Genomic DNA, 21,664 nt, shown 5'->3' on the forward strand with positions numbered 1-21,664 from the left:
GTCAATGATTTTTGCTCCAACTGTTCAGGATTGGACCTCTGTGGTGGTATCCAGCTGAGCTTGGCAAAGCAATTTATTTAAGTTTTTTGAAGAAACAATGTTAGATGGTGAGACCATTTAAATGGCATGGTTATAAACATCATGATTAAATTTGATTGTCTAAATTGAAAACAATTTACTTTGAAATATTGCTAAAATTGAAAATTCAGATTTGTGCATTGAAAGTTAATGTTATTAAATCCCAAACATGTTACATCCAATTTTGGTAATTTTTCCAATATGTTTTGTTTTTGAAATCCCTCCATATTGTACAATTAGCTGCGGAACCGTAGCTCTTAGGTCCTTATGTTTTTTTTGGACTATTTGCGGACTTCTCTGCAGCTATTGTACAATATACATGTACATTGTACACACACACAGTTATTTTCAAAAATATTAACAAAAAATTTCCCCTAAAACTTACAATTTTTTGTTTGTTAATATTCTACCAGTAGATAGATTTACTTAAGGGCATATGATACAGTTTTGAACCTGTATTTACAAGTTGCTGAAAATTTGCATATAGGCTATTTTTTACCTGATTAAATCAAATATGTAATTAAGATTATACCTTCATGTGCTACTTTTTGAGTAAAATGAGGTCGAAATTTTGTATATTTGCTCAAAATTCAGATTTGTGTCTATATTTTCTTTTTCGAAAGAAAGAGATAACTTTTTTGTTTTAGAGATAAACACAAATTGTTTTTGTTAAATAATCGATAATTTCTGTATTTTATAAGTATCATTAAAAATTTTATTCCAAATTGACTCTATATTTATCAAAAATGTTCATGAATAGAGGAAAAAACGTCATTTTTTGCTGCATGTTTATCAAAATTAAAAAAATTGCGCTATTTACAGTTTTATAAAATTTGGGTCACATAATCTCCTTGCAAAATGAAACAAATTGCTGTTTTAAAAAATAGGGGTCCATGCATTTGTTTTCAAATTAAATCAGTTTGAATGATAAAAATCAGTCGAAAAATGCATCTTTTCCCGATATGTCATAGTTTGACGTCGCGAAGATAACATTTTGCGTTAGCAACGTCATTACCTTCCCTGTAACTGTATCGTATGCCCTTAAAGAGAACAAGTTGACATAACAGATTTTATAGTCATTTGTTTTGTTCATCAATTTATTTTTATTATTTTAGAGTAAACAAGTATCCAGAAGAAATAAAGAAAATAGATTTTGCATATTACAAGAGCAGAATGGCAGATCCCACTATGGCTGCAGCATTTGAGAAAGCTGTAAGACTACTTAAGTGTCAGATTGTGTCACACTAATATGGGACAAGCAAGTTTCTAAATCAAAATCACCTTTAAATTTTGTTGTATAGTTTTTATACAACCACAAAAATTGAAATTTTTTTGGTCTTATATTGGTATGGCGTTGGCGTCGTCTGAAGACATTTGGTTTTCACACTATAACTTTAGTATAAGTAAATAGAATTCTATGAAATTTAAACACAAGGTTTATGACCATAAAAGGAAGATAAGGATTGATTTTGGAAGTTTTGGTCCGAACAGTTTAGGAATTAGGGGCCAAAAAGGGCCCAAATAAGCATTTTTCTTGGTTTTCGCACAATAACTTAAGTATAAGTTAACAGAAATCTATGAAATTTTAACATAAGGTTTATGACCACAAAAGGAAGGTTGGGATCCGATTGATTTTGGGAGTTTTGGTCCCAACAGTTTAGGAATTAGGGGCCAAAAAGGGCCCAAATAAGCATTTTTCTTGGTTTTTGCACAATAACTATAGTATAAGTAAATAGAAATCTATGAAATTTTAACACAAGGTTTATGACCACAAAAGGAAGGTTGGGATTGATTTTGGGAGTTTTGGTCCCAATAATTTAGGAATTAGGGGCCAAAAGGGGTCAAAATTAAACTTTGTTTGATTTCATCAAAAATTGAATTCTTTGGGTTCTTTGATATGCTGAATCTAAACATGTACTTAGATTTTTGATTATGGGTCCAGTTTTCAAGTTGGTCCAAAAAGGGGTCGAAAATTAAACTTTGTTTGATTTCAACTAAAATTGAATATATGGGGTTCTTCAATATGCTGAATCTAACCATGTATTTAGATTTTGAATATTTGGGCACGGTTATCAAATTGGTCCACATTGAGGTCTAAAGGGTCTAAAATTGAACTTTATTTGAGTTCATCAAAAATTGAATTCTTGGGGTTTAGATTTTGGATATTGGACCATAATAGGTAAATGTCCAATTTAAAATTTTTAAGTTTAAGTTCTTAGACCACAATCATTCTGTGTTAGAAACCTATGTTGTGTCAACTATTTAATCACAATCCAAATTCAGAGCTGTATCAAGCTTAAATGTTGTGTCCATACTTGTCCCAACTGTTCAGGGTTCGACCTCTGCGGTCGTATAAAGCTGTGGCCTGGGGAGCATCTGGTTAATATAAGTTTATTGGTATGTCGGCGTCATCAGCGTCGTCCGAAGACAGATGATTTCTGTATAATAACTTGAGTATAGAAGTAAATAGAAATCAATAAAATTTTAACACAAGGTTTATAACCACTAAAGGAAGCTTGGGATTGATTTTCGGGGTTATGGTCCCAGGTACATGTAGCAATAAACAGTTAATGTTACATGTTACAAAGGGCAAATATACATCATTTGTTTTGTTAAAATGTATTCAAGTTCATCATCATCATCATCATCATTTACATTATCATCATTATAACCAAATTAGATCATTGTCTGAGGAGTGATGGTGCAAAAGGAAAAAAAGGAAAAATTATTTCACTCAATTACATGAAAATGAGGAGTAAAACCTTAATTGGTAAATTTTAATCTGGAGCTCTGAAATTGTCTTCAAAAGATCTTGCTCCTTAATTTCCTACTCAAGTGTTACATTCTATATATTGTACTTGAAGCTCTTACATTTTACACTTCCAGTTTCCATTAAAATACCTAGAAATTACGAGAATCCATTCAAGACAGTTTAAGAGGAAGGTCATTCTATAGATCAGGCTTTATACAAGTCTAAAAGTCCAAAAGATTCAAATGTTAAAAATAGACAGCTAAGTATAGTTTGAGTTTTTTATTATTTTTCCAGCATTTTTCTATGGTTCCATTCCTTATAAATTTTCTTTATATTGCAGTATACAGCTTTGAAGGTTCCATATCCTGAGGATTCAGAAAAGTTGATACCTGAAATTGAAAAGGAACTTACAACTGTGGTTTGTAAATTCTTGATATTCTAGAAGTCTTGCCCATCAAGTTATATGTATTTTGTAAGGGATGATCCATAAAAATTCTTTTTGTAACAGGGCTGTTACTGGGTCTCTAAAACAGAGGAGGCAGGGGTCTGGGGGCCACTGACTGAGGCCCCAGGCTGTTTCTCAGCTGAAAATTGTAATATAAGGGTTCAAAATATGTCTTGTAACCTCCATTTTTATACGACCGCAAAAATTTTAATTTTTTGGTCGTATATTGCTATCACGTTGGCGTCGTCGTCGTCGTCGTCGTCCGAATACTTTTAGTTTTCGCATTCTAACTTTAGTAAAAGTGAATAGAAATCAATGAAATTTTAACACAAGGTTTATGACCACAAAAGGAAGGTTGGGATTGATTTTGGGAGTTTTAATCCCAACATCTTAGGAATTGGGGGCCAAAAAGGGCCCAAATAAGCATTTTCTTGGTTTTCGCACTATAACTTTAGTTTAAGTGAATAGAAATCTATGAAATTTTGACACAAGGTTTATGACCACAAAAGGACGGTTGGGATTGATTTTGTGAGTTTTGGTTTCAACAGTTTAGGAATTAAGGGCCAAAAAAGGGCCCAAATAAGCATTATTCTTGGTTTTTCGCACAATAACTTAAGTATAAGTTAATAGAAATCAATGAAATTTTAACACAAGGTTTATGACCACAAAAGGAAGGTTTGGATTGATTTTTGGAGTTGAGGTCACAACAGTTTATGAATTAGGGGCCAAAAAGGGGCCCAAATAAGCATTATTTTTGGTTTTTGCACCATAACTTTAGAATAAGTAAATAGAAATCTATGAAATTTAAACACAAGGTTTATGACCATAAAAGGAAGGTTGGTTTCATTTTGGGAGTTTTGGTCCTAACAGTTTAGGAATAAGGGGCCCAAAGGGTCCAAATTAAACTTAGTTTGATTTTAACAAAAATTGAATTCTTGGGGTTCTTTGATATGCTGAATTTAAAAATGTACTTAGATTTTTAATTATTGGCCTAGTTTTCAAGTTGGTCCAAATGGGGGTCCAAAATTAAACTTTGTTTGATTTCATCAAAATTGAATAATTGGGTTCTTTGATATATGCCAAATCTAACTGTGTATGTAGATTCTTAATTTTTGGTCCAGTTTTCAAATTGATCTACATTAAGGTCCAAAGGGTCCAAAATTAAACTAAGTTTGATTTTAACAAAAATTAAATTCTTGGGCTTATTTGATATGCTTTATCTAAATATGTACTTTGATTTTTGATTATGGGCCCAGTTTTCAAGTTGGGCCAAATCAGGATTCCATATCAAGTATTGTGCAATAGCAAGAAATTTTCAATTGCACAGTATTGCACAATAGCAAGAAATATCTAATTGCACAATATTGTGCAATAGCAATTAATTTTCAATAGGAGTTATCTTTCTTTGTATAGAATAGTAGTTGATAATATATGTTGGAAATTTGCCAGACATGACTATGATGTCATTTTCTATTTTTATTTGCCAATAACTTTATGTAAATAACTTCATTGGAAATATGCCAATATATAAAATGTTGCTGATGAAGCTTTTTTTCCTTATCTTATCTAAAATGTTTTTAGATAATGTATGTTGGACATTTGCCAGACATGACTATGATGTCATTTTCTATTTTTATTTGCCAATAACTTTATGTAAATAACTTCATTGGAAATTTGCCAATATTAAATGTTGCTGATGAAGTTTTTTAGCTCACCTGGCCCGAAGGGCCAAGTGAGCTTCTCCCATCACTTTGCGTCCGGCGTCCGTCGTCCTGCGTCCGTTGTCGTCCGTCGTCGTCCTGCGTCCGTCGTCGTTAACTTTTACAAAAATCTTCTCCTCTGAAACTACTAAGCCAAATTTAATCAAACTTGGCCACAATCATCATTGGGGTATCTAGTTTAAAAAATGTGTCCGGTGACCCCGCCAACCAACCAAGATGGCCGCCATGGCTAAAAATAGAACATAGGGGTAAAATGCAGTTTTTGGCTTATAACTCAAAAACCAAAGCATTTAGAGCAAATCTGACATGGGGTAAAATTGTTAATCAGGTCAAGATCTATCTGCCCAGAAATTTTCAGATGAATCGGACAACCCGTTGATGGGTTGCTGCCCCTGAATTGGTAATTTTATGGAAATTTTGCTGTTTTTGGTTATTATCTTGAATATTATTATAGATAGAGATAAACTGTAAACAGCAATAATGTTCAGCAAAGTAAGATTTACAAATAAGTCAACATGACCGAAATGGTCAGTTGACCCCTTAAGGAGTTATTGCCCTTTATAGTCAATTTTTAACCATTTTTCGTAAATCTTAGTAATCTTTTACAAAAATCTTCTCCTCTGAAACTACTGGGCTAAATTAATCCAAACTTGGCCACAATCATCTTTGGGGTATGTAGTTCAAAAAATGTGTCCGGTGACCCGGCCATCCAACCAAGATGGCTGCCACGGCTAAATATAGGACATAGGGGTAAAATGCAGTTTTTGGCTTATAACTCAAAAATCAAAGCATTTAGAGCAAATCTGACATGGGGTAAAATTGTTTATCAGGTCAAGATCTATCTGCCCAGAAATTTTCAGATGAATCGGACAACCCGTTGATGGGTTGCTGCCCCTGAATTGGTAATTTTATGGAAATTTTGCTGTTTTTAGCTCACCTGGCCCGAAGGGCCAAGTGAGCTTTTCTCATCACTTGGCGTCCGTCGTCCGTCGTCCGTCGTCGTCCGTCGTCGTCGTCGTCGTCCGTCGTTAACTTTTACAAAAATCTTCTCCTCTGAAACTACTGGACCAAATTAAACCAAACTTGGCCATAATCATCATTGGGGTATCTAGTTTAAAAATTGTGTCCGGTGACCCGCCCAACCAACCAAGATGGCTGCCATGGCTAAAAATAGAACATAGGGGTAAAATGCAGTTTTTGGCTTATAACTCAAAAACCAAAGCATTTAGAGCAAATCTGACAAGGGGTAAAATTGTTTATCAGGTCAAGATCTATCTGCCCTGAAATTTTCAGATGAATCGGACAACCCGTTGATAGGTTGCTGCCCCTGAATTGGTAATTTTGAGAAAATTTTGCTGTTTTTGGTTATTATCTTGAATATTATTATAGATAGAGATAAACTGTGAACAGCAAAAATGTTCAACAAAGTAAGATCTACAAATAAGTCAACATGACCAAAATGGTCTGTTGACCCCTTTAGAAGTTATTGCCCTTTATAGTCAATTTTTAACCATTTTTCGTAAATCTTAATTATCTTTTACAAAAATCTTCTTCTCTGAAACTACTGGACCAAATTAAACCAAACTTGGCCACAATCATCATTGGGGTATCTAGTTTAAAAATTGTGTCCGGTGATCCGGCCAACCAACCAAGATGGCCGCCATGGCAAAAAATAGAACATAGGGGTAAAATGCAGTTTTTGGCTTATCACTCAAAAACCGAAGCATTTAGAGCAAATCTGACATGTAGTAAAATTGTTTATCAGGTCAAGATCTATCTGCCCTGAAATTGTGAGATGAATCGGACAACTCGTTGATAGGTTGCTGCCCCTGAATTGTTAATTTTAAGGAAATTTTGCTGTTTTGGGTTATTATCTTGAATATTATTATAGATAGAGATAAACTGTAAACAGCAAAAATGTTCAGCTAAGTAAGATCTACAAATAAGTCAACATGACCAAAATGGTCTGTTGACCTCTTTAGGAGTTATTGCCCTTTATAGTCAATTTTTAACCATTTTTCGTAAATCTTAGTTATCTTTTACAAAAATCTTCTCCTCTGAAACTACTGTACCAAATTAAACCAAACTTGGCCACAATCATCATTGGGGTATCTAGTTTAAAAATTGTGTCCGGTGACCCGGCCAACCAATCAAGATGGCCGCCATGGCTAAAAATAGAACATAGGGGTAAAATGCAGTTTTTGGCTTATCACTCAAAAACCAAAGCATTTAGAGCAAATCTGACATGTGGTAAAATTGCTTATCAGGTCAAGATCTATCTGCAACAACAAAAGAAAGAGAGTTTTTAACGACCTCAGCTGGCTATACAACCCTTGCACAATCAACTGAATTTTGCAGAAATCATTAATAGGATAGATTGCCCTTATATGATAATTTTTTATTACCTTTTTGGTTTTTTTTGGCAAAGTGGGGGGGGGGGTTGCACAACAACAAAACTACTTCACAACTTTCTCATTACTTTGCATTTCTTGTTAGATAAATTTTACAAAAATTCTCCCCTGAAACAACTGTTGAATTTAAACAAACTTGGTTTAAATCACCACTAGGATATCCAGGGACCACTGTGTATGATGACCCTGCCTGCCCACATGGCTGAAATAAAACATAGGTTTCAAATGCACTTTTTAGTATTATATCTCTGAAACTAAACGACAGTACAACAGTTACATTTATCATGCAAAAATTGTAAATAAAAATATCAGGTGAGCGACACAGGGTCCTTGGACCCTCTAGTTGGTTATTATCTTGAATATTATTATAGATAGAGATAAACTGTAAACAGCAATAATGTTCAGCAAAGTTAGATTTACAAATAAGTTAACATGACCGAAATGGTCAGTTGACCCCTTAAGGAGTTATTGCCCTTTATAGTCAATTTTTAACCATTTTTCGTAAATCTTAGTGATCTTTTACAAAAATCTTCTCCTCTGAAACTGCTGGGCTAAATTAATCCAAACTTGGCCACAATCATCTTTGGGGTATGTAGTTTAAAAAATGTGTCCGGTGACCCGGCCATCCAACCAAGATGGCTGCCATGGCTAAATATAGGACATAGGGGTAAAATGCAGTTTTTGGCTTATAACTCAAAAATCAAAGCATTTAGAGCAAATCTGACGGAGTGAAATTGTTTGTCATGTCAAGATCTATCTGCCCTGAAATTTTCAGATGGATCCGACAACCGGTTGTTGGGTTGCTGCCCCATAATTGGTAATTTTAAGAAAATTTTGACGTTTTTTGTTATTATCTTGAATATTATTATAGATAGAGATAAACTGTAAACAGCAATAATGTACAGCAAAGTAAGACCTAAAGATAAGTCAAACATGACAAAAATGGTCAGTTGACCCCCTAAGAAGTTATTGTCCTTTATAGTCAATTTTTAACAATTTTCATAAAATTTGTAAATTTTTACTAACATTTTCCACTGAAACTACTGGGCCAAGATCATTATAGATAGAGATAATTGTAAGGAGCAAGAATGTTCAGTAAAGTAAGATGTACAAACACATCACCATCACCTAAACACAATTTTGTCATGAATCCATCTGCTTCCTTTGTTTAATATTCACATATACCAAGGTGAGCGACACAGGCTCTTTAGAGCCTCTAGTTTTATTGTTTTATACAATAAACAATGTATATTCACTTTTACTACCACCCAATCTTTACCATTCAGTGATAACAAGCACTTTATTTTACATTTTAATATTTTATGATGTATTTAAAAGAGTAGTTATTGTTGCAAACTCCATTAGAAATTTGAATTGATATCAGTTTTGGAAAAAGGGAAACGGGGATGTGAAAAAAAGGGGGGGTTAAATTTTTCTCATTTCAGATTTCATAAATTTATAAAAAGAAAATTTCTTCAAACATTTTTTTGAGAGGATTAATATTCAACAGCATAGTGAATTGCTCAAAGGCAAAAAAAAACTTTTAAGTTCATTAGAGCACATTCATTCTGTGTCAGAAACCTATGCTGTGTCAACTATTTAATTTTAGATTTAAAAAGTTTGAAGAAGAAATCTTTAATTGATTTGTAAAATCTTGACATTTGTTTTGTGTAAAAAAAAACCATGTAATGTCAAAAATTGATCACAATCGAAATTCAGAGCTGTATCACGTTTGAATGTTTTGTCCATACTTGCCCCAACTGTTCAGGGTTCGACCTCTGCGGTCGTATAAAGCTGCGCCCTGCGGAGCACCTGGTTGTAACTTATTTATCATTTTTGATTCATATTAACAGTATGAAGAAATGCATTAGGCAACCAGAGCCGGCTGATAGATACTTGCCTCAAATTTTATTCCATAAAAAAAAAATTGAGAATGGAAATGGCGAATATGTCAAAGAGCCTCATCGGTAGTTACGGTCCTATGTAAGCCGAATCGCACAATAACATTGTGTGCAAGAAAATAGATCGCTAAAGTTCAAGGTTAATTATTTAAATCCATAAAAATTGGATTATATAGAAAGCAAGCACAATTTTATATATCTAGTCACAGATTTTCTAATATTAAGCATCTAAATAGTAGTATCTAAACAAATGTAGGATTAATAACAAGCTAGAAAACAAAGATGTTAATGTAATGCCACATGTTGACAGAATTTCGTAACGCTTACTCTGCAACTGTTAATTTTGTCGGGAACAATGTTACTTTAACAAAAAGGTCTGCATTACTTAAGGTTCACAACAATGGTATTTTATCTATTTGATGTAAGCAAAAGTACACAAAGAAAGATGGTTGTTTATGTGGGGTTAAGAAAAACAATTCTTATCTTCCGCATCAATTTTAATGGAATTTCCCTGATTTTCCCAATTTCCCAATAGAAATAAAAGTTGTGCTTCCTGTTTCTTTTTTTGGAAAGATTGGAACTTGTTCTTAATCTTTCCTTAGGCACTGGCCTCCCCAACAACACGACAGGTTAGCTAGCCTACTATTACTAAATGTATTCACACTGAAATATAGTTCCCTATAGCTCTCATGTATGTGCACATAATACACATATTAATGTGAAAAATGGGTATATTTTTGGAGCAGTTCATTCAAGAATGTATGTAAGTAAGGTGTGTTGATGTGCAGGCTTTTTTTAAAGCATTTTGATTAGGTAATTGAGTATTGATACAATACTAGTATGATTGACAACTGTCATTATCTCCAAACAATCGGGGGAAAAGGTGGACCTTAAATTAAAATGCCCCACCTCCTAAACTGTCAATCAAATTGACCACATTACTTATCGACATCAGTGTTACATAATTGTACAGACCAAATAAACATCTCAATACACAAATATTTGACCCCATAAATTGAATACACAAATGTAAACATTAGATGTTTGATATATAAGGATGATAGATTTATTTATTGCCTATTACTTTTGATCTACATTACATAAAGTGATTCTGTAAATTATGTCTGAAAGATAAATGATCAATTAAGGATTAACAATATCTTTAAAAAAAAAATGAATTATAAATATAAATATGAATATATAAAAGGTATTCAAGTTAGGCCTATAATTTACTTGATAAATTTCCAATAATCATCTGTAATAAATCAACAATTTAGGTTAGTTCACTTTTTTTATCAGAAATTGGCTTGAAACAGTTTTAAAATTTTAAAACGTTTATTTATAACAAACCGTTTTTTATTAATTTATTCCCCATCAATCATTATGTCTATTTTAGTCATTTGAATTTTTATAAGAAGTGAATATACATTTTTGCTATCAAGAAAAATCTGCAAGTTTTTTAATACATTTTCAATGCCCTGTGCTGAATAAATACTTTATAAATTGATCAAAAGGCACTCTACAACTTTTAATCTTAAATGTCATATAACCTATGTTTCAACTAACAAAATGCCCCAAAACAACATTTTTAGATTATATTTGTTGACACTTTAAAGTTCTTAGCTGTTGGTCTAGAACTTATGTCTCACAAGGAATTGGTAACATTTACTAGAAGAACTTTTGATCTGCATTTTTTTAAAACATGTTCAAAACAGGCAACATTGTATGGATAACTGCAGTTTAAATAAAATTGTGCAAATTTAGAGACCCATATTATTTAATTTGAGCTCATTTTATCTTCATACTGGAAAAGCACTTTTATTCCTGCTAGAACCCTGCTGTTTATGCAATTTTCAGCAAAACTGTTTTATTAATGTTCTTTTGTCCCCACCATACCTTTTAATTAATATGAAATTATTCAAACTACTCTTCCAATCTTTCCACAGGTGCTATCCAGCACTTTGATTCCTGCAGACTGTTCAAGAAAATCCTGGGAACATAATTAAATATGGCTACAGTTTCCCAGTCCGGAATTATAAGTCACCTACAGATGAAATTGAAGGGGACTTGAGGTTTGAACTCCATCTGTCGGTCGGTCTGTCCAACCAGTCCTGTAAATCAGTTTTCCATATTTTTTTTAAGCTCACCTTTCCAAAGGAAATAGGAAATTTTGCCATCACTTAGCGTCTGCCCAGTGTAAACTATTTCAAAGATCTCATCTGAAACTACTGAAACCAATTTAAACCACATAAGCTGAATGATCCTTAGGGTATCTAGAATTAAGTTTGTGTTTTATTTTCTGTTTCGTGAAAAACATGCCTGCCATGGCTTATTAAGCTCATCATAGATACCAGGATTCAAATTTTGTATTTGTGCCAGAGGCTCGTTTTGTCTACAAAAGACTCATCAGTCGCGCTCAAATAAAAAAAAATCCCAAAGTCCAAATAAAGTAATTGGTTGAAGAGCATTGAGGACCAAAAATACAGCTACGGTAATCTGCATTTAGAGCAAATCTGACAAATGGGGTTAAACTTTCATTAGGTCAAAAACTTTCGTATAAGTAAATAGAAATCTATGAAATTTAACACAAAGTTTATAACCACAAAAGGAAGGTTGGGATTGATTTTTGGGGTTATGGTTTCAACAGTTTAGGAATTATTTTTCTCTTTTATCACTTCACTGTACAAGGTAAAAACAAAAAATTAAAAATTTAATAACGAACACATATAGTACAGTGTAACTTATGTTATCTGCCACTTTAGGGGTCCAGAAAAAATGTCAAATTAAGCAGGGTGTCATAATACTCAGCTTTTTCTGCTAGGATAGGCATATATTGGGACCATGAAAATGTGTCAGTTAAAGCAGAACGTTGGAATTCTCAGGTGTTGGATAGGCGGGTTTACGCTGTATTCCACTTTTTATTATAACTTTATAAATAAATTTGGTGTTTTTACTATCTTCTGATTGGTTAAAATTATTAGTTTCATTTTCAATGTTGTCAATTTTGATGGTGACACGCCCACTCTGACGTTGTGTATTCATACGCCAACATGTGTGTACGTCGTTATTGTTTATATAAATAATTTAAAAAGTTCTTTGAGCCTTATTTTTGATAGAAATTTATTTATAATGAATGGCAATAATTTATTTTGATTTTATTGAACCATAAAACTAATTTTTGACTCTTCACATTTAACATTTAATCCGCTTCGCGGATTATTCAATGTGAAGAGTCAAAAATTAGTTTTATGGTTCAATAAATTTGAAATAGATAATAGCCATTCATTAAGTAACCACTGAAGATTAGATTAACCATTGCAACAACTGTCAAAAGAGAGATGAATAAATTTTCTGTAAGGAGTGAACAAATAATGTAGTTTAAATTAGGTTCACTAATTATCTATCCATTGATAAAAACTGTAATTTTAAATGAAACAACATAACATGAAATTTTCCCCAATTTTATACGCCCGTCTAAGACGGGTTGTATTATGGTAATCCCCGTATACCATTGTACATGCATCAGGCTGCAATTTGTCTGCATCTTCACATAATTTGCCTAACGCCATGCCGACATCTTCATGTTCGGATTCATCTCCTGATTCACTATGATCAATATTATCAACTACTTCTCTGTTTTTCATTGTTTCTTGCATCATAATTTGTGTCTGTATCATCATTTGATAGAGATCTGGTTGACCGGAAGTATCATTGTTTTCATCTCGTGATGTACGAGAAATGTTCTCTATGTTTACATCTCGCGAGGTGTGAGATTTCACGCTCTTTGCACTTGAGCTATGTGGAATCATATGTCCATCATTATAAACTCCGCCCTCTTTGTCAACGAGAACGTTTTCAATCATTCCTGGCACTAAAAAGTTCCCAGTGTCAGTTTCAATCATAACTATTTGTTCTTTTGATGAGCTGAGCTCAGATGAACTATGTTTACGGGTTATACCGGCTGAGCCGTGCTGAGCAAACCCATTATTGTCACTGTCCGAACAATTGGACGCCATGTTGACCACTCGGGTCGAACAGAAAACTCTGAGAGCATAATAAAGTGTTATTATCTAAATTTTTGCAATAAATGCAATGCCAACGTTTGATAAATATTCAAAATTAGTTCTTCAACAAGTTACATGTATCCATAAACTCTCCAACAATCGCAAATCACACTTTATCCCTTTCACTTACAAAAAACAATCCGTCTCTTTCATTGACCTAAATACGCACTGACATCACCTGACCTAATACGTCATCTCATGGGATACTTCAGCAGCATTGATTTTGTAAAATTGGTTTTATACACACAAAACTATTTTTCACGTGCACCTTATGGTGCCTCATGCATGAAGGGTGAAGTCATATAGCACGAGACCTATGCCATTATTAATTTGCAATGGAGTAGTGTGGTCGATTCTATATAGATTTAGCGACAGTTCTAATAAACTTTATCGACTCGATGCGTTATATAGAGGAATAAAGAAAAATGAGAAAAAATGAACAAAACCTAGACTGCCAATTACCTTCATGATACTAAAGGATATTTGTCAGTTTTTGAGGAAAGGGTATTATACACCGTATGTAGACATTCTTCTGGAAGGAGCGTGTGTCACGGCATATTTTGGATTTCTTCGATGTGGGGAATTTACAGTATTACATTCGTTTGATTCAGAATGCAATGTGAGTATCGAAGATATCCGGTTTCTTAAGGATAAAGTGACCTTTCATTTGAAAGCTTCGAAAACAGACCCATTTCGTGAAGGTGTTGATATTCATTTATTTGTGTCGGGAGCTTCTGTTTGTCCAGTCTTATCTCTGGAACGTTACATGGACTTTCGTGCTAGAAAATTCAAAGATAGTAAATCACAAGACGCTTTCTTTGTGATGGAAAATAGGAAAGCTTTAACACGAAACTACTTCATTTCTTCTCTAAAAAATATACTTGCCGTACTTGGATACAACTCAGCTTTATATAATGGTCACAGCTTTCGCATTGGAGCAAGTACAACAGCAGGTTCAAAAATTGAAGATCACCTTATTCAGACACTCGGACGGTGGAGTTTACAGTGTTATTCTCGCTATATTAGAACATCTTTAGGCCAATTAAAATTAATTGATAGATTTTCATCCCCGCCCGCCCCTTTGAAATCTTCCCGCCCCGATTTTTTTTATTTTTGAAAAAAATTACGATTTCCGGATTTTGTTCATTTCCGTTACCGGAAACCGTCGATATTTCGTTTCGTGTAAAACTTCCTGTTGCAAATTTCGGTTTTTGTATTTCTTAGAGTATTCTAACTGGATTATTAAGGTGGTATGGGTGTCTAAAATAAAAATGATAGAATTTGTTCATACTTTGCCAAAACGTAGTATCTATTGATATATGTTGGAAAATATAATAAAAATGATAGGTCACCGTGCATTTTCTCAAGCTACAGTATCAAAAGAAAAGATGGGGTCACCGTACGTTTTTTCTGGCTAAAATACAAAATAGGAAAACTTCATGTAGAATCCTTCAGAAAATGCATTGTTTTAGAGTTACCTCCCCTTGAAATGCCAATTTAAAAAAAAATTAAAAACAACCAAAACTAATCAACATTTACAAAAATATTAATATTTGTATGTTATATTCCTATAAATTGGTTCCTTTAAATGAAAATCACATTAAATATCTGCATTCCTGCATCCCATTTTGCTATTTTGATAGAAAATATGGACCTTTGGTTCTCTTACAATCCAAGATGGAGGAAGACACCCATACCACCTTAAGTCCATATATTCTGCTGATCTATGATGACAACATCATTTACCGAGAATAAACTAAAAGATTGATCACGAGAAAGGCGTGAAATATTCGCTGTACACTATGTCACAAATGACAAATTTATGTTTGTGAGTAAAACACCTTGGATTTAGTTTATTTATACAATGACTTTGTGTCAAGAAATTTGGACTGTGAAAGAAACCCAAAAAGCATCAGAATTGTGGAACACATTTGACTGGAATAAAGAAATTGACACAAGCATGGACTTTTTAGATTAATGACCGTATTATTGAGTTCAGAAAGTCGACAAACATACGCATTTTTAATTTATTAATTTACAGCAAGCTCTTAGAAATAAATTTAGCCATGCCTTTCGTTTTTTGTTAAAAAAAACCACAGCAAACATCCTCTGTCCCTATACCCACGATGGAGTCATTAAACAACTCTGTTCTACATTGTAATTATATTTTCATCTTGCATATTTTAAAGGACCAACCCTATTATTTCAACACTGTTTGAGTTTTCATTTTATTCTGTACTTATCGTACTCGTGTTGCATACCAATGGATTTGCTTCATTTTATTAGGACAACAAAACATAGCTTAGAAAGCAAAATATATTTAATGACGTAGGTAGTCCAACTGAAGAGAGCATTTCCTCACATTTCTGATGTTTACTATAAAATAGGTTTCTAAAGCAGCAATTACATGTAGAACAGTGGTTGCCAATCAGAGATATATATTTACGAATTTGAAAAAGCGGCACCAGCATATGGAGTAAATGTGTTTCAATATTGATACGTTACTCTAGAGTTAGCTCAAAGTACATGTACGCTGATTTTGTTGAACCAGGAATACTGCTTTCTCAAAAGTTGCTAAGACAGGGCTATTAATCATCAAATTAAGGTCATCACTCAATTTTATGGTTGCCATCATGAGCTGATTGGCCATAATGACAAAAGTGTGTCAGAAATCATATCTCAGTGATATTCTTCCTCAGTCATAACAACCTTCCATCATTACCGAACTGAACAAAAAAATAACATGACGGGTGCCGTATACGGTGCAAGAAATGCTTGCCTTTCCGGAGCACCTGATTTCATTCCTGGTTTTTAGTGGAGTTTGTGTTGTTTCCTACCATGCCTACTTAGTACTTGTAACTGTTGGTGTAAATGTCTTTTGGTTTTACGAGTCTTTGGTTACTCCTTTGTTTTGATTGTTATTGTCTTATACAAGATACCTAATGCATGTATTTACATGATATAAGCTTATTATTACACTTGCATATATGATCGAATAACACGTGACAAGAAGGTTTCATATGAAATAAAATTTAAAAAATAAAATCCTCCCACCCGCCCCATTTTTTTCAAAAACTTGGATGAAAATCTACTAATTAATTTTAGTTGGCCTTATCAACAATACAGCAAGCTCAACAAGCATTAGTCGAGAGAAGATTTAGTGTTTATTGTACATAGGAATATTTAAATCGCATACGCTTTTATCTCGATTTAATATTGTTAGTGCGTTAGAGTATATATAGTCTGTTTCATTACCACATGTCAGTTCATTGTCTTTACGAGGTCAACACAACACCATCAATTGCGTTTTTACTCAGTGTTTCAGGGGCATAATAATTCCCATTGTTTAATCTGATATTGGTTTAAAGTGTGTTTCCATAGTGTTGGGCATAATAATCCCCATATTATGTAAATTTATTGACGTATCGTTGTCTTCATTGTGTCTACATTTATTATGTGTATATTAATTGCTAAACATATACAATTGATTATAATCGCTATCAGTGACGTACCATTTTTAATGAATGAGACAAGGGTTAAACATTTAAACCAGATATAGTAGTATGACAGTTCCCGATTTGAACTTGTTGATTAACTATGTAGATAAAAGAACATTATAGTATAGCCGATGCTGAGCACATTATGATCAGAGTTCATTGACATGTTTATGAAAGTTATGTTAAGGTCAAGTAGAACATTTGATTTCATCAAGTCGTAACATTTCTTCTCACGACCCGCTGAGATAGTTAATCAGAACACTTGTGCTTATTACTAAAATTTTACAATGTTTTCCAGCACGCCGCAGTTACATACTGATAAACGATTAGTAATGGACGTTTTAATTGCTATTTATCTATTCGCATCTGATATAAAGTTCATTAAGGTCTTTCCCCTACATGGGAAAGACCTTATTGTTTTTAAGGTCTTTCCCCTACATGGGAAAGACCTTATTGTTTTTCTAATGTTTTTTTTTTCTTTTTTTTCTTCCAACATTTTTTTGACATACCCGCTTATGGTTTCTGTTGAAGTTATTAAGACCAAATATAAACTATCGGTAGACATCACCAAGATGTATTACCAAATGACTCTGTTAAGGATTTCATCATCCCCTTTAGGAGTTATCTCCCTTTTATTGATTTTTTTCAACATGGCCCCCCCTCGTTGGTTTTAAAGATATCATGACCTTAATTGGACAAAATGTAGATCTTATCATGATGTATTACCATGTGAGGCTGAATAGGATTTCATCGTCCCCTATGAGAGTTATATCCCCTTGAAACAATTTCTTTCCTTTGCATTTTTCTCAAAAAGTATAAGAGATAGAATCGATTTGAAAACGCCAACATGTACAATAACAGATAGCAATATTAATGAACATGTACACTCATTTTGTTATTAACCCTTATAAGGAGTTATTCCCCTTGAAAAATTGTATATAATTTTAGAAAAATTGTATTTCGAGAACCAAAAGTCGTAGAGACTTAGGACCTTCACCAATAATCTTTAATTCATGTGACCTTCAATATGCACCCAAGGTCAAAGGTCACCGAGTGCAAAAACAAATTACGCTGCAATTTCAAGCTTACATATTAGGAAAACGATAAGACTTTGCTGCATACATACAGCGTATAAAATGTTCCTCTCGACGAGATCTACATTTTATATAATAAGTCCAAAAATGTCCGACTGTCTGTTCAAAAGTTACAACGAGGTGATTCTTAAAAGTATAGTATTTTGTATATATCTTTTTAAAGGTAACAGATATCAACCTACTATAAACTGCAAAGATGATCAGTAATTCAAGACCGTCAGTTTGAGGTCAATGTCAGGTCATGATGAAATTTCACCTTGACCTTCACAGTATACTATGACCTTGACCTTGTGATATTTAAAAGGTCAAGTGGTCCTGAGTTGAATGGTGGTAGTCCCATGTCTCCACGACTTCCGGTTCTCAAGTTTGGTATTGCATCATATATTTGATTATTAATTGTGACCTTGGTGAACATTGAAATTGTCCGAATTCTTTTTCGATAATGTTGTTCTTTAACAGTAGATCATTTACCATTTAACAGATTTGAGATATCTATTGTCGTTTTAGAGATAATGCAGTTTGAAGTTTTTCGAGCGGAGGCATGTATTTCTGAATCACCAAGAGCTTACCCCTTAAAATGTATTAGAAATTGAAGAGGTTGACATAGTTATATGTTTGACCAAATACCAAAAACATTCCATGGAAAAAAACACCAAAAAATCAATTTGAAATTTTCAAGTTTTGCATTGACTTTGTAAGTTTCAAATCTTCTATTTATATAGTTGATATTGCATCATTATTTGCACTTTGTCAAATGGGGTCATCTGATATATCAAATTGAAGGTCTCAATAAACTCTACTTAAAAATGAAAATTTAAAACCCCCTTTTCATCCCAGGGGGACGGGTGGGGTCATTTAGTGCAAACATTCAAATTTCTTAGATGGTAAGGTTGTCGCATATAAAATGAAAGAACATAAAGCGTACATTTCAAATTTCAAATTGACGTCTCCCAAAAATGGGTTAGATGGGGTTATTGAGTGCAAAAAATAAATTTTCTTTTTCGATAGGGTTGTTGTATATCAAATGAAAGGTCATGATGTGTACATTTGAAATATCAAATTCCCGACCTCCAAAAATTGGTTGGATAGGGTTATTAAGTGCAAAAATCAAACTTTTTAGAACATGGCGTTGTCGCATATCAAATGAAAGCTCATCTACCCTGTGTTACATATATCATACTTCCGATCTCAAAAATGTAGGCGGATGAGGTCATTAAGTGTAAAAAGCGAAAAGTTTCAGAAGGTATGCTTGTCGTATATCAAACGAAAGGTCGTACAAAGTACATTACAAAGACATCACTTTTACTGGAAAGACCTTTCAATTGTTTTACAAACAATTGAGATACTAGTTTGTATATCAATTCACATATTGAGATATATTAATATAGTTACAAATCTTTGTTCACGAGATACTGTAAATTCAGAAATTGATGCATGCATTTATCATTGCGATTTCAGAAAAAATCTGTAGAAAGATATAGTATCATCTATTAAATGCAAAAATATTCATTGCCATACGCACTCAGTGAGTAGATTTTGAATTTACAGTAACCATCTTCATCTTGGGTTCAGTTGTCTCCTTTAAATACCAATCATCAACTGTATTTGGCATATTTTCGTTATTATTAACTCAATTTCCCCAAATTTGATGCAGAGTTATTGATGTATAAGTTGCTTGTCACAGTTAATGGGACTTATAGCAGTAATTTGGTTAAATTTTAAATAGACCAGACACATGCTAGAAGTTTCAGGACACTAACTAACAACAGATCCCTGTTCTAATTCAGTCCTGACGTCAGTCCATGCATGGACTTCTATCACTGACGTTTTTGATCTACATGCTTGTAGTCATAAACAAGAACAGGTCCAGCAGTAAGTTCATGCTGCAGTAAGTTCAAGCATGAACTCAGATCTTCCGATTGGTATGATTCTCAAGCTTGGGAATTAATCAATCACTGTGACAGCAACCGAGACGGCTAAACGCCAAATGATGTTTATTTTATTGTATGTATATCATGTAGTATATGTATCTTAGTTTATTATATCTTAATAAATATATATTCTATGTTTTGTTGTGTATAAATGAAACTTTGGTGAATTGTTTATATCTATTGATGTATGCTCCCTTTTTAATTTTTATAAATTTCAGATTTTACGTTTCGGTTTTATGAATTTTTATGCTTTTAAAAAGGATTTTTCCAGTTTTTGGACAATAACTCAAAAACACTTTCACCAGCTTTTATGAAACTTTGGTGAATTGTTTATATCTATTGATGTAAGATCCCTTTTGATTTGTATAAATTTCAGATTTTACATTTTTGGTGTTATGCAGTCTTATTTTAAAAAAAAATGAGGCTTTTTTCCAGTTTTATGAATAAATCAAAAATGCTTTCAGCAGTTTATGATGAAACTATGGTGACTTGTTTATATCTATTGAACTAAATACCCTTTGTTTTTTATATAATTTCTGATTTGATACAGTTGTACAGTTGTGGAATTTTTCTTTTTGAAAAAAATGTTGGATATGGCAAAGGAAATTTATTTCATTGAAAAATTGTAGAAAACACAAAAAAATCATTTAAAGCATAAAGACAAGCTAAAAGGGCAACAAGCTTATCATCTGCTTATTGCGCAGCTCTATATTAGCTTGTACTTTAGTGCGTTTTTTTTTTAAACAGTCTCACATATATTTGATATTTGATATGCATTATGAAGCCCTATATTCTCTTCTTCAGTTCAAAGATGTAATTACTTAAATTAAGTTCATCTTCTTGTAGAAGCCTATAACGTAGACCTAATATGAAATGTACTTCTGATTGTGGCTAGGTCGTACTGACACATTCTTGTTTGTTATGTAATGTAGCTTATGAAACCATGAAAAAAAAATACTACCAGGAAAATATTCAAATTGAAAAGTAACTCATTATAGCCATTATCATTTACATAGCAAAAATTCAATGTAAGTGATTACTTTTAATTACATGTAACTAACAAAGGCTCAATTACATATATTACTTTGTCGTTGAAATTACTTTTAAATGAGTATAATGGATTACATATACCGGTAACTACAATAACATTTGTAATAACCATAGGTCTGGGAGATACATCATTACAAGTAACATTTTCAAGGTAAGCTATATAACAATATAATCCACATGATATTTCATTTTGTGTTTTGTAGGATGAAGAGAATGCTGTTATTGTAGAAAATCTAGATGGGCAGATTAATTTATATAAGGAATATGTAAGTACAAAAGTATTTAAAATTCATTCAACATAAAGTTATAAATTAAAGACTGTTTTGTCTTGGAAACTTAACTGTGCATCAGCTATGATTTGTGGCAGGAGAGTTTTCCTCAGTAGAATTATTGACTGCATATAACATCACTAAAGCAAGATTGGCACAACATACTCCTTAAAAAATTAGTGACCAAAAACAAGCATTATATTGGTATCACGTCGTAAAAAAAGTAGAAATCCATGAAATTTACACTCAAGGTTTATTACCTCAAAAGGAAGGTTGGGATTGATTTCAGGGGTTATTGTCCCAACTGTTTAGGGATAAGGGGCAAGAAAAGGGCCCCAAATAAGCACAATAATAAGAAATTGTTGGAGGGGACAATATTTTCTCATTTCAGATTTCAAAAATTAAAAAGAAAATTATGTCTTCAAATATAATTTTTTTTATGCAAAAAAAA

The 21,664-nt window shown here is 32.9% G+C and overlaps 1 protein-coding gene across 1 annotated transcript in view; it reads left to right on the forward strand.

Moving 5' to 3' along the window:
* Positions 1–21,664, forward strand: part of LOC143044713 (ATP synthase subunit d, mitochondrial-like) — a 43,181-nt gene that overhangs the window by 19,242 nt on the left and 2,275 nt on the right. Inside the window, exons 2-4 of the mRNA XM_076216798.1 lie at positions 1,194–1,290; positions 3,171–3,248; positions 21,148–21,210. Of these exons, the coding sequence (XP_076072913.1) occupies positions 1,194–1,290; positions 3,171–3,248; positions 21,148–21,210 (238 nt within the window). The remainder of the gene's footprint in view (positions 1–1,193; positions 1,291–3,170; positions 3,249–21,147; positions 21,211–21,664) is intronic.

The sequence above is a fragment of the Mytilus galloprovincialis genome, chromosome 9, assembly GCF_965363235.1.
Source record: "Mytilus galloprovincialis chromosome 9, xbMytGall1.hap1.1, whole genome shotgun sequence".
In the NCBI taxonomy this organism is placed as follows: domain Eukaryota; kingdom Metazoa; phylum Mollusca; class Bivalvia; order Mytilida; family Mytilidae; genus Mytilus; species Mytilus galloprovincialis.